Consider the following 13,877-nt stretch of genomic DNA (forward strand, 5'->3'; position numbering starts at 1 on the left):
CATTTTCGTCATACTACACAACTCGCAAGGGTTGTGCAACGAGTATGAATCAGGCTTTATTCCGTCCCAACAGTCTGAGCGCTGTGAGTCAGGACCTCAGTTTAACATCTTCTTCTGATGGCCGCACCTCCCACTGCACAACTTTCCTGTTTATCCCCCTGCCGGCAGCAGTGTCTTCTTTCTTCCAGAGCCTCTTTGCTTCAGCCAATTTTCAGCCGCAAGCAATGCTGGTTTTTGTTTTCACCTTAAAATCGGCACCCAGATCAGACTCTTCTAATTGGTTGAGTAATAATGAAAACCAACCAGAGTCTGTGGCGCTCCAAGACCAGGGTTGCAGACCCCTGGTTTACCTGTACTGAAGGTAAAACTGTACAGTGTAACTTGACATTGTTTTGAATAATGTGAAATGGGGCTGGGCGATAAAGGCCTAAAAATAAAATCTGAAATGTAAACTTTTTTTCTTTTCTTTTTTTTAACTTATCGACAATTCATGTTTATCTGAAAATATGTTTTTGTCCAAACAAGCTAAAATAAATTATTCAAGTAAGTATTTTCTTTATTAATAATCTAATTAAATTGAATAATGAGACTTGTCTGTATAAACTAGGCCAACGTGCAATAATAGTAATAATAATAAACAAACAGCCACCACTTGCTACGCTGTCATACATTTTAAATAAAATGAAAAAAAATCTATCAATTCAATCAATCAAAATGGCTTTCCCAGAAAAAACAAGAATACTGCTGTCAAACCATATAATGGGCCTCATTCACAAAACCTTTCTTAAATTCTTCTTACTTTTGTTCTTAATAAACTTGTGAAACTTGCGCAGGCCATCTATTAAAATTTTTGTTGCGATTAATGCCATTCATAAATTGGACGCACGTGCCCATTCATGTTGATTTGCATTAAGAAACACCCTAGCAAGCCCATAAAAGGCCTTCAGGGTCATGTGCAGACTGCAGCCATTCATCGTACTCCGCAAACATATCTACATGTCTTTAAGGACTCGCCGTCTCCCCAAGGCACAATTAGCAATTAATGTATTGTGCAACAAATACGCCGTTGCTAAGTGTTGCATTTGGCCCCGGGCTTGTGTGTCCTTATATATCATTACGAATCATGTAGAGGAGGACCAGATCTTTCGCAATTTGTGATTTTCCTGTGAGAAACATTCTTTTCCTCTAAGCGGGCAGGCATATAACATAAATACAACATATAATATTACATATAACATAAAAACACAAGATTCTGAGATTCAGACATTTTGCATGTTGTACTAAAAATAAATTAAAATAAGCTAAAAACTGATTTACAGTATCGCCCAGCCCTAATGTATTCGTGGTCGAATGGGAGCTGAAATTATACCCAATTTAAATGAACCAGTTTTCTCAACATTTTTCAGCCTCAACAAGTATTTTCTGTGCACTAAAATTTTGAATAGATTGTTAGTTAATATTAAGCGTAAGATGTTCCATCTTGGTGGGGTGTGTGTGCATAAATGACTAAGTTTATCTCCCCAGAATTGCATTGTGTTGCTATACCTGTGTTGTAGCAAGGTTGTGAAATGCCTGAAAGATGTGTGCTGACTACACAGGAGTCGCTGTCTGAGGTGGAAGAGAAGTACAAAAAAGCCATGGTGTCCAACGCACAACTGGACAATGACAAGGCCAACCTCCTGTACCAGGTGGACACGCTGAAGGACGTGATCGAGGAGATGGAGGAGCAGATGGCAGAGCTGCATCGAGAAGTGGAGGAGAAGTCCAAGGTAGGTCTCCTTCCTTTCGAGAGGCAGAAGAGTATGTTTGCTTCATTCGTCAAATCTTTGGATTTTCCACATATGGAAATATCAGTGTTTGTGGTACAGGGCCAATGTGGATGAGTTTGGGAACCTTATAAATTGCATTGCTGTTGCAGGAATACCTTGCCCCTTCAAAATCCCAGAAATGTCTCATTTCGACTTTCATTTTGAAAGTGGAACTGGACTACAGTGATTTCATTTTGCTGAGAGCTTGGCGATCATCTAGATCAGGGGTGGCCAACCTGGTCCTGGTGAGGGACTGCTGCTTTTTGTTGTTTCCCAGCACTAATCGATCCATTAAAGCAGTCCATTGCACAGTTAACTCGGCTCACCTGGTTTCTTGGGGCTAAAGTGTTTTTTGTTGTTCAGGTGAAAACAAAAACCAGCAGACCCTGCGGCTCCCCAGGACCAGGGTTGGCCACCTCTGATCGAGATGTTTATTGTCCATGTTTTAAATACATTTCCCCTTAGAAACTGAGGGGTATAAAGCTGAACTTGGGACAGAATTCATTTATTCACATCATTTGATTTCTTTGAAATATAATCTGTAACATGTAATCTATGACAATGTAGCATTGTTATAGGTCTATGAACTTGATAGATTAATGTGACTTCTTATGGGTGAATGGGAACTTGAAAGTTTTTATATAATTTTGTTATAGGTGCTTCATATTTTGATTGTTTAACCTAGGCCTCAATTTTACCTCAAAGTTTATGAAAAGTGTACGGCAATATAAAGTTACTCTAAATAGTTGAGCGATTAACACCCTTTAAAGGCTGTGCAATTGCAGTGCACGTACAGTGTATGTGTGAAGCTGGAAAAACTTACTTTACATTTAATAGTTATCCAACTTAAATCTCCACTTTCTGTATCTCAATCTTGTCAATCAGTATTGTAGAAATATGAGCTAAAATATGATCTTTGTGTGTATGTTTCTGCATGTTCATTTCAGGAATTGGAAAGACAGAAGCACACGTGTACAGTCTTGCAGCACAAGCAAGAGGAACTGAAAGAGGGAATCCAGCAGAGAGATGAGCTCATTGAAGTAAATCTTCTTTTTAACCTGTGTTTAATGAGATAATGCTGAGGCCTTGGTGATGTCATAGACTGTAATGCTGTTCTTAGGGTGGTGCAATCCTGTCCAAAATGCATATAAAAACTGAATTTTCACTTGTAAAAGTCATGAAATACTGTTATAAGACCACATTTGGGAGTGCCTGGTGCAGTCTGTGTCACTGCCATCTGGTTAAGAAGTACCGAGAAGACTGGCTTGTGATTTGGAAGGACAAATGTGGGGAGTGCGGTTTTCGGTTTTGAGCCTCCATCAAGGGCTGTCTTCTTGTTCTAATGTACACGCAGAACACTCACTCGCACACACATTTTGATTGACAACCATGTAATCCACTGAATAAGCCAAGCACTTTGAGGTTGCCAGTACTGGTCTGTGCTGGAGGGTGTGGAGTGGAGAGGAAATGAAAGCTCAGCTTGTTTGTTGAAGCGTAGCTGAGCTGGGCCGCTTGGCAGTCCTGCAGCACAGTTAGATGTATCACATATTCAAGTTTATTCCTGTACTCCCTTTTTTTATTCCAGTACACACAATTTCATATCTTGAAATCTTCATTAATGTTGAAATGTATACTTAAAATGGAACCTCATATACCCTTGAACTAAGCACCACTAATGACCACTTGATACTTCTGCATAACGCCAGGATTTCCTGGATGCAAGATTTTATTTCCTAATGCTTGTAGTGTTATGTTAGAATATCTCCACATTTCTTTCAAGTGTAAGATTAGATGTGCACATTAAAAATAATTGGAAGTGAACTATTACCAGTTGCTAATGGTGACGGAGCTCCTTTCTGGTTTCTCCCTTCGGACCATCCTGTACTTGTTTCATTACCCCCTGCCCTGTCCTGTTCTGTCTCCTGTCTCTTCTCTTCTGTGTAAACCGCCGCTCCAGGAGAACCAGGGAATGCGGCAACAATTAGATTCCCTCACAAGACAGGTGTATGACCTGCAGGAAACCGTTAACTGGAAGGAGAAAAAGATCGGGGTAGGAGAGGCTCTGAGGGTTTGACAAGTAATAAGCTGCTTTCTGCTGCTTGAACCAGTCAAAAAAACTGCAGCCCTTTACAGTAAAACTAGCCAAAATTATAACTGCTCATACGTAAGATACACACCATCCAACTGACTAAATTGCTCATACTGCAACGAATTAGAATATTAAAAAGCATGTATTGTGATGTATTGAATTAGCTAAGGTGACTGTATGCAATGTATACAAGTCATCATGGAGTCCCTTGGTTTATTGTTAATATTATATTGTCTTCCCCTTGAAAATACACATTGTAATGTGTTTTTTTTTTAAGGTGGTACGCAAAAGTTGGAAGGAAAGAGTAGATTGAAGGAAGCCAGCTATGACATGGTAATATTTTACCATTGTCGCTGCACATTATTTAACATTATTATATTTATAATCTTACTTTTGTAATGAATTTCAAAGTCTCATCAGTCGATGGTGTGTGTGATTACAGTAGTCTTTTTTTGTACAGCATTGCAGCAGTTTATTGTTTGTCAGAACTGCATGGTGTGGAACTTTGTGCTTGGATGTAAACTTGAATCACAGTGATTATTATCAGTGACAATTCAATTTAAGCATGCGTATGAAAGTCAGCATCAGCAAGCTGACTGGCAAATTGCATGCATTGAAGTGAAAGTGATTTTTTTAACGATGTATGTTTACACAGTGTTTCCTTGATCTACTCATCTTTTTATGATGGGTCTCCAAGACCAAGCATTTTTTGGTGTTTTTAGGTCCGAATAGTTAAAGGATATTTTGAAGTGCAAAAGGATTGAAAATGAGGATATAGAATAACCATGCATAGTATTTTTGGTGAATTATTTTCTGTCAAATTAGAAAAAAAACTGAATGGGCTCTGTAGTATAATGAAAAGTACATTGTATCTACATTAGCTGCATGAACAAGTTATATATAGCATTACACATTAGAGGAAAAATGTCCTCCAAACTTTTTCTAGTAAGTAGATTAGTTTACAATCAACATTCATATAATATGTCATGTAGTGAGTTTGTTAGCAGAGTGCTACTAGTTAGCTAACTGACTATTTTACCTGTAGTTTGTGCCCTGGCTAATGTTGTAAAGAACTGTCATAGATAATGGTTACAACTACAAAGTCTGGCAGTTCCATAAGTTGATAGAGGTTAGAAACGGGTCCCAACGTTTCATGTGAAATAATAAGTTCAGTGGGAATAGTATATGTTTCTGCCTTCAGCAAGCCAGTGAATTAAAATTAGGTAGCTAGTTGTGTGTTTCAGAGAAGCCTTTGGCTAAACCCTACCCAAGAGCTGTTTTGAGTTCAGCTGTCTTTATTAATGGAAATATTAATAAGCAGGGCTTAAAATTCTCAGGCTGATTTTAAATGATAGAGCACTTTTAAATTCAAATAATACTTAATTCAATACATTGTACACATTTCCTCCTGGACAACCTTTCAGGCTCATAAAATGTTCTTGCTTTAGTCCCTGAATAAGCAATTGGATTGCAAAATTTTTTTCTTTTTTCTTCTTCCATTTCCACCTTGTTCCAGCTTTGTTTGATTTCCTTTTATGTCCATGCTGCTCAGTGTTTGCTATTAACCATGAATGCCCCAATCACTCTGCTGTGCTTTTCACCCTGTATGCTGTGTGTGGGTCTGCCACCATCTCCCCCCTCTCTGCTCTTATCTTCACATTTTGTCTCCTGTTTCTCCGTCTATCTCTGCTCTTATCTTCTACATTTTTATCTCCTGTTTCTCCGTACCATTCCATGCTCCTTGTGGCCAGGCGCTAGAGAGGCAGAAAGAGTACTTTGACTGCATTAGGAGGGAGAGGGATGAGCTCAGAGATGAGCTGGCTGACCTCAAGGGGAAGTCCAAGACAGGAGAGGTAGGTGGCAGGGATGCAAGGCCATGCCAGTCGGGCCACTCTACTGGGAACGGGAGGTAACATGCAGCCTTTCAAATGATGCACCGTTTACTGAATGTAGTATGATCAGAACTGCTTACTGCCATTACATCCGTTGGGTTTTGAATATGGATCTTTATTTATATTTATTCATCAGTTGTGGGGGGAAGAATTACCTGGGGAGGCAAAGTGCACATTACTCAAATTCACCTTGAATGCACCTTGAACATAAGGTTTTGCATGGATTGAAATTGGATTTGGATTTTTCTTGAGGACATTTTGTAGAAACAAGTTAAATGCAATCTTTAAAATGTAGAGGTTGCCCTATGTTGATATAAAAAATTTTTTAAAGCCCCCACTAGAAAGTGTGGCAATCCCAACAAAGGTAGCACTGTCTCGTCGCTCATCTATCCATCCATTTAAATGTCAAAGCAACTAATATCGCTAAGTGGTACACGAGGGAAGCATTGTAAATGAAATGAAATGGGATCAATTGCAACCTAAAATTATATTACAGAGGATGTGCCGGCATTCATACTGGAATAGTGAACTCCATAATGTAATAAAGGACCAAAGACATTATTTTTCTTGATTTGGCTCTACTCAACAAATTTTGATTTGTAATCAAACAATTTACAAAAGGGTTTTTTTTTTTTACTTTGCAGCAATTTCTGTATAGTTGTCGTCCCCCTCCTTCAGGGTACCATATTATTTGGGACAGATGGACAGCTTCTCAGGTGATTCTGATTAGTCGAGCATCTTCAATTGCTTCCTTAGTGCCGGTATAAGAAAGCTTTCCGTATCTAGTCTTAATTCTAAGCTTTTGATTGCCTTTGGAGTTATTGGAGTTTGTCAACATGAGTACCAGAGTTGTGCCTGTGAAGGTCAAGGAAAGACATTATGAGGCTGAGAAATAAGAACAAAAGCCAGAGACATAGGCCAAACCTTAAGCTTACCAAAATGAACCGGTTAGAACACTATTAAGAAGCACAAGAGACTGAGCTGGTAACTGCAAAGGGTCTGGTAGATATTAGATATCTTTATTGTCTGTTCCCACAGAATTGTTTTTTGTGTACAAAAAAGTGCATTGTTAAAAAGAGAGGTACATAATAGAGGTGTATTATACACAAGGAATACCTCTATAGTTGATGACCAAAGAATTCTCACCATAATGAAGAAAACCCCCCCAAAAAAGTGAGTACAGAGAAAAAATATTAATAATAATGTCCTTGCCTCAAACTGAAATGGAACTCCGTACTTCCCTAGCTGTGTACCCAAAGTGCTTTTTCTCAGCCTATTCCTGTTAATTTATCCATCTGGGGTTTCAGCTGCACATGTTCATTTTTTTCCACCATAAATCTCACATACCTATATTTTTTACAAATGTATTTACATCTTTCTGTTTTTGATGTCCTTTCAGAATAGTGGGGTAGAATTTCCTTGAACATAGCTTTTTTCTCTCACGGAATGTTTGAGCTTTTACCCTTTGCATGCTGCTCTACATTTTTAGGGGGAAAATTATTTGGTTTATTTCATTATGTTAGCATTACATTTTGAATTCCAAGGTAGCTTATTACTCCTTCATTTGTCTTAATGAGTAATTGTGTAGAATAGCAAAGCATTTCAGACCCCTCTCCTGAAAAACAAAGTGAACTGCCCAGTCGAGTTTGACGAACTGACCAGATAAGCACATTCCATGTATACAGCAGAGCAACAGATGGAGCCACCAACTAACAGGCACACAACTGACAAATCAGGGTTTTAAAGAACAGTTGCTGCCAATGGGGTGTAAACAAGGGAATCGGGGTGGAAAAACATGGTAAATGGTGGTACATACCTGACACAGCATAGTAGCAGGGAGTAAAGGGAGCACATTCCAAAAATAGAACGCATTCTTAAATAGAAGCGGTCTGGAATGGAAGACTCCATTCTTACTCCTGTTAAAAGCAGTTTGTATGGTGCTGTACACATGCATGCATTATGGTAAAATGGGGAATCTGAAACCAGTGAAAGTAAACGTTATGCTTTGGACATCCTCTGCTCCTTGTTAAAGTCTGATAATGCTTCTGTTATCTTGCAGTTGAGAATTTTGCGTGATACATTGGTGTAATAAGCAGTGTTGTGTAACTGCAGTGTTGTGCTTCATCACCAATGGAGGAAAATGTGACCAAACATGCATACAGTAAAAGACACTTTCAAACTAGAGAAGTCATTGCTCGTAAATTCATTAAGAATGGGAGATGCCTGAGAATCAGAAATGTAGGGAATGGTGAAGGGCTTAATGCTGTAAAGTAGTTGCAAAAATCATCCATCTTGGTGACAGTGATTTTAGCTGCAGGCACATACAGTAAAACGTATAGAGAGCTTTGGCCTGCTTTACCTTGCCACTTGCTACTTGCTTGGACTAGTGTATAGAGCCAGGGTTGATTCAGTAACCTCTTCAGTGTTGTGTTTAGCAACCTCTTCAGTGTTGTGTTTAGCACAACTTGCCGGGAGCAGCTGATGGCAGTGGACACAGCCGCTTCCTTCAACCTCAGCACCTTCTGTAGAGTTGAGGCCGGTTTATAGTCCAGCGGCATAGTGTCACTCGACTGAAATTGCAGAACATTTGTAAAAGTTCTATTGCCGCCTGGTGTAGACTGTGGTTGATGTCCTTTGTAAAAACAAATATATAAACGCATTCCAGTCGGCCAGAACGTAAACCAAATGTTGCTGGTTGCAGCGACATCCATTACACGTCGTCGGTTGATGCAACACTGAAGACCCAGCTCTATAAACTGTCGTTGACTCCGCCCATGTCTCTACAGAAACACGGCTTGGTGATCATCCCAGAGGGCACCCCCAATGGAGACGTCAGCCAGGAGGCCATCGGGGGGAGCATCACTGTGGTCAGCCAAGAGGCAGCACAGGTGCTGGAGTCCGCAGGCGAAGGGCCCCTGGGTGAGTCTGCTGCCCTGCATGCGCCCAAGCTGCCAGAACCGCACTTTGTTTTCCAAGCTCATTTCCTGCTCATGCAGCTAGACGGTGCTCAACTGCGCCGCTGCAGTTGGCTCCAGTCTCGGTAATTCAGGCCCGTTTTCAATGTAAAGGTACAATTGCGGTCAAAATACAATGTCAATCATATTTTCCCTCATGAAAATTAAAATTAAAGCATTGAAATAAAACAATCACTATGTGGCTGAAGTGCAGACTTTAATTCGTTTTTACGTGCATATTGGGTGTACAGTATAGTGCCGTTATACATAGTACCTACAATTCTTGGGGACCAAAAGTAATTGGACAATTGGCTGATCATATGTTTCTTGGACAGGTGTGAAGATTCATCATTAGTTCATGCAAAGCTAACAAAAGGTCTAGGGTTGATTCTAGGAGAGCCATCTGTTATCTCTCAACATGAGGACCAAAGAAGTGTCAATGCCGGTAAAGCTGGCCATCATTAGGCTAAAAGATCAGAATAAATCAATCGGAGACATAGCCAAAAAATTAGCTGTCAGAATTATCCGTTTTGCATATTGTTAAGAAGCAAGAACGCACTGGTGACCTCAGCAATGGCACACAACCTGGTAGACCACAGGAGACCAGTGGATGAGAAGAATCCTTTGAATAGTGTTTGTAACTGTTTAACAGATCAAGAAAACTTTCCAGGATGTAGGCGTATAGTAGATGTGTCAAAAACGACAATCGAGAAGTTTCCAGCATAACCTTACCACATAAATTCACCACACGATGCAAGCAGGCCAGATTAGTTTGCAAAACAATACATTAAAAAACCTGTGACGTTCTGAAACAAAGTGTTATGGACAGATGAGACAAAGCTGAACCTGTGCCAGAGTGATGGAAAGAGCAAAGTGTGGTGGCTAAAACTTCCCAAGAAATGAAGCACCTCCCTCATCAGAGAAACATGGTGGTTGGGGTGTTGTAGTTTGGTGCCACAGGTGCTGGCTTGCTTATGTTCATTGATGATGTCACTGCTAATGATGGGATAAATGCCTAAGTATACAGAAACATCTCACCTGCTCAGATCCAAGCAAATGCATTAAAACTGATGGATGATGCTTCATCAAGCTGTAGATCAATGTTCCAAAACATACAGTCAAAGCAACTAAGGAGTTTTTTTGGGGGACCAGAAAGTGCAATGTTCTTGACTGGCCAAGTCAGTCACCTGACCTCAATACAATTAAGTATGCATTTCACTTGCTGAAGACCAGACTAAAGGCTAATGGCCCCCGAACCAAGCAGGAGCTGAAGAGGGCTGCAGGGCATTGTCCCTTACTTTTGGGGACTAGCTATAAAAATTCCTACACAGTTCACCCAATATGGATGTAAAAACCCTCAAATTCAAGGTGAAAGTCTGCGCTTTAGCTACATTCTCTATATTCACCGGGCAGTCATTTCATAGTGATTGCTTGAAATTATTTGCTCCTTTGATGAAAGTACTTGCTGTATAAAAAAATTTGGGGTTGTTTAATATGGTTCGCATTTCATCTTTTATTACATAATCATCTTGGGTGAAGGGTTTTCGGCTTATATTTGCAGTTATTACAATTGTTATTATACAATTTATCTTCCGATCTTCAGATGTGAGGCTACGGAAGCTTGCTGATGAAAAGGATGAACTCTTAGCCCAGGTACGTCAACTTTGTGCTGTACCATCAGTAGCACTCATGCTGTCTGTGCTGTCGTTAGCCCTTATGGTATCTGTGCTGTTGTTAGCGCTCATGATGTCTGTGCTGTTGTTAGCGCTCATGATGTCTGTGCTGTCGTTAGCGCTCATGATGTCTGTGCTGTCGTTAGCGCTCATGATGTCTGTGCTGTCGTTAGCGCTCATGATGTCTGTGCTGTCGTTAGCGCTCATGATGTCTGTGCTGTCGTTAGCGCTCATGATGTCTGTGCTGTCGTTAGCGCTCATGATGTCTGTGCTGTCGTTAGCGCTCATGATTTCTGTGCTGTCATTAGCGCTCATGATGTCTGTGCTGTCGTTAGCGCTCATGATGTCTGTGCTGTCGTTAGCGCTCATGATGTCTGTGCTGTCATTAGCGCTCATGATGTCTGTGCTGTCGTTAGCGCTCATGATGTCTGTGCTGTCGTTGGCGCTCATGATGTCTGTGCTGTCGTTAGCGCTCATGATGTCTGTGCTGTCGTTAGCGCTCATGATGTCTGTGCTGTCGTTAGCGCTCATGATGTCTGTGCTGTCGTTAGCGCTCATGATGTCTGTGCTGTCGTTAGCGCTCATGATGTCTGTGCTGTCGTTAGCGCTCATGATGTCTGTGCTGTCGTTAGCGCTCATGATGTCTGTGCTGTCGTTAGCCCTCATGATGTCTGTGCTGTCGTTAGCGCTCATGATTTCTGTGCTGTCGTTAGCGCTCATGATTTCTGTGCTGTCGTTAGCGCTCATGATGTCTGTGCTGTCGTTAGCGCTCATGGTGTCTGTGCTGTCGTTAGCGCTCATGATGTCTGTGCTGTCGTTAGCGCTCATGATGTCTGTGCTGTCGTTAGCGCTCATGATGTCTGTGCTGTCGTTAGCCCTCATGATGTCTGTGCTGTCGTTAGCGCTCATGATGTCTGTGCTGTCGTTAGCGCTCATGATGTCTGTGCTGTCGTTAGCGCTCATGATGTCTGTGCTGTCGTTAGCGCTCATGATGTCTGTGCTGTCGTTAGCGCTCATGATGTCTGTGCTGTCGTTAGCGCTCATGATGTCTGTGCTGTCGTTGGCGCTCATGATGTCTGTGCTGTCGTTGGCGCTCATGATGTCTGTGCTGTCGTTGGCGCTCATGATGTCTGTGCTGTCGTTGGCGCTCATGATGTCTGTGCTGTCGTTGGCGCTCATGATGTCTGTGCTGTCGTTAGCGCTCATGATGTCTGTGCTGTCGTTAGCGCTCATGATGTCTGTGCTGTCGTTAGCGCCCATGATGTCTGTGCTGTACCATCAGTAGCGCTCATGATGTCTGTGCTGTCGTTAGCCCTCATGATGTCTGTGCTGTACCATCAGTAGCGCTCATGGTGTCTGTGCTGTCGTTAGCACTCATGGTATCTGTGCTGTCGTTAGCGCTCATGATGTCTGTCCTGCCAGTATTGCTGATGTTTTTTGTGGGTTTTAGATCAGGAAACTGAAATCCCAGCTGGAGGATGAGAGACAGAAGAACTCCAAGATGGAGAGCGTGTTTACAGATGGCGAGCGGATGGAGAACGGCACAGACCTGCACCTCATCGAGTTACAGAGTATATACATCAATCGCCCATGCATGTGCACACACCTGTACTACGTCACCTATGAAATGCTTGGGACCATAAATCTTACTGCTAATTGTATAATACCATTCTGTGTTAAATTATTATGAATTATTATGAGTTTCAAACCAAGTTGCTATTCGTGCTAAAACAGAACACTATTCAGCTGTAGTAGGTCATAGAAATTAACATTTAGTTATTCATAATTATATTTTTCATTATTCTTATATCATTCCAGAACACCAGTGGTGGAATTTGATTATATACCATTGCACTACAATATGGATACAAAAGTAATTTTGTTGAAAGTATTGTTAGAAGTTGTCTTTGACAGTGCAATGCATTTGTTGTAATATGCAAAACTGCATATTTTAGTTTAACAAGTCATTCATGACATTGTGCAATAGTTTTAAGAATATGCTTTACTTTAGATTATTTATTTGTACATTTTTGCAATATTATTCTGTTTTATTATGCGAGAGTCCCCTCTTTAAATTAGCAATGTCGCTAATGAAAGTGAGACTTATCAGGTTATTATAAAAGTAAATTTATATGGAGCACATATGTACCCTTGAACATTTTAACCAGGGTTAGGGAGGGCTCAGTTGGCAGGGATCCACAGCTCCTTGCTCTCTAGTGACCCCTGCTGGTTGATATGGCACCTGCAAGTCCACGTTTTAAGATGCTTGTGTGTGTGTGTGTGTGTGTGTGTGTGTGTGTGTGTGTGTGGTGTGTGTGTGGTGTGTGTGTGGTGTGTGTGTGGTGTGTGTGGTGTGTGTGTGTCTCAACTTGTTATCAAGCAGGTGATAAGTGCTCCTGTACTGAAAATGAGGGTTGATTTATACACCCTGACATAAGCCACAGTATTTGAAGACTGAGCCAAGACTTCTCAAAGCTCTTTATTCTTGGATCATAACATGTTAATGTTACTATAGCAGTATATTGTGCAGACAGCCCTAAGAAGTTCTTTCCATAATGCTCATCTTTTGCACCTACTTTTAATGTTTTACTTGCTATTGGACTTGACACATGAAACTTTAACTTATAATAATTCAGAAGTTATTTTCTCCATTACTGTTTTAGCCATACACATAAATATTTCACTGTTTGAACTTTTGTTTTTACAGGAGATGCTAACAGACAGATAAGCGAATACAAGTTCAAACTCTCTAAAGCGGAGCAGGAAATGGGCACGATGGAACAAAATGTGAGTAATGCTTTTAAAGATATTTCATCCTCCTGTGGGGAGAGAGGGAATCCTCATGCAGTACATCAAAATAGTAGGTGGCACAACTCATTTCAAGTACTTCCTTGAATCACTGTCAGAGAGTAGTGTGGCTAATAGTTTGAAATTAGTGGTGTCATGGGAATAGTACCAGGATATGCAGTTTTCTAACAATTGTGCACCAGAAAAGTGTACAGCTTGGGTGAAAATAATGTAGCTTAGCAAGTATTTCACTCTGCACTGAAACCTTAAGGCTATGTTTTGGGCCTGCAAAAGGACAGCAGAGTTTGCAGACAGTTTTGATAAAGACAAACATTTTTGGGGCATTAAAAATGATTAAATTATGGATTTAAGTTGCTTTAGAAAAATGCTATTCCTTAAGTGTCCAACTATATTCTATACTATATTCTGACAGTATAGCTTTGCTCTGCAAGGCAATCAGTGACTCCTTTCTTTTTTCAGGTTACTAGACTTGAAGGACAGGTTTCTAGATACAAAGCTTCTGCAGATAACTCTGAGAAAATCGAGGATGAACTTAAAGTTGAAAAGCGGAAACTCCAAAGAGAGGTACAGTACAAAAAGAACAAATTCCCTCCACATCTCAACCCACATCAACTTCATAGGATACTGCGCTTGAGTATTTGTGTTCTTTTATT

At 40.7% G+C, this 13,877-nt stretch overlaps 1 protein-coding gene across 8 annotated transcripts in view; it reads left to right on the plus strand.

Moving 5' to 3' along the window:
- The window catches only part of lrrfip2 (leucine rich repeat (in FLII) interacting protein 2), a 63,149-nt gene that overhangs the window by 47,653 nt on the left and 1,619 nt on the right, over positions 1–13,877 (plus strand). For 6 of the 8 annotated variants that reach the window (XM_061234308.1, XM_061236015.1, XM_061235163.1 and 3 more), the window contains 9 exons: positions 1,599–1,769; positions 2,756–2,848; positions 3,766–3,858; positions 5,649–5,750; positions 8,576–8,708; positions 10,347–10,396; positions 11,867–11,987; positions 13,124–13,203; positions 13,684–13,788. In XM_061234308.1, coding sequence (XP_061090292.1) covers positions 1,599–1,769; positions 2,756–2,848; positions 3,766–3,858; positions 5,649–5,750; positions 8,576–8,708; positions 10,347–10,396; positions 11,867–11,987; positions 13,124–13,203; positions 13,684–13,788 — 948 coding nt within the window. The remainder of the gene's footprint in view (positions 1–1,598; positions 1,770–2,755; positions 2,849–3,765; positions 3,859–5,648; positions 5,751–8,575; positions 8,709–10,346; positions 10,397–11,866; positions 11,988–13,123; positions 13,204–13,683; positions 13,789–13,877) is intronic. The other 2 variants (XM_061238212.1, XM_061239021.1) reach the window with 1 other exon arrangement.

This window comes from Conger conger, chromosome 1, assembly GCF_963514075.1.
Source record: "Conger conger chromosome 1, fConCon1.1, whole genome shotgun sequence".
NCBI classification, from domain to species: domain Eukaryota; kingdom Metazoa; phylum Chordata; class Actinopteri; order Anguilliformes; family Congridae; genus Conger; species Conger conger.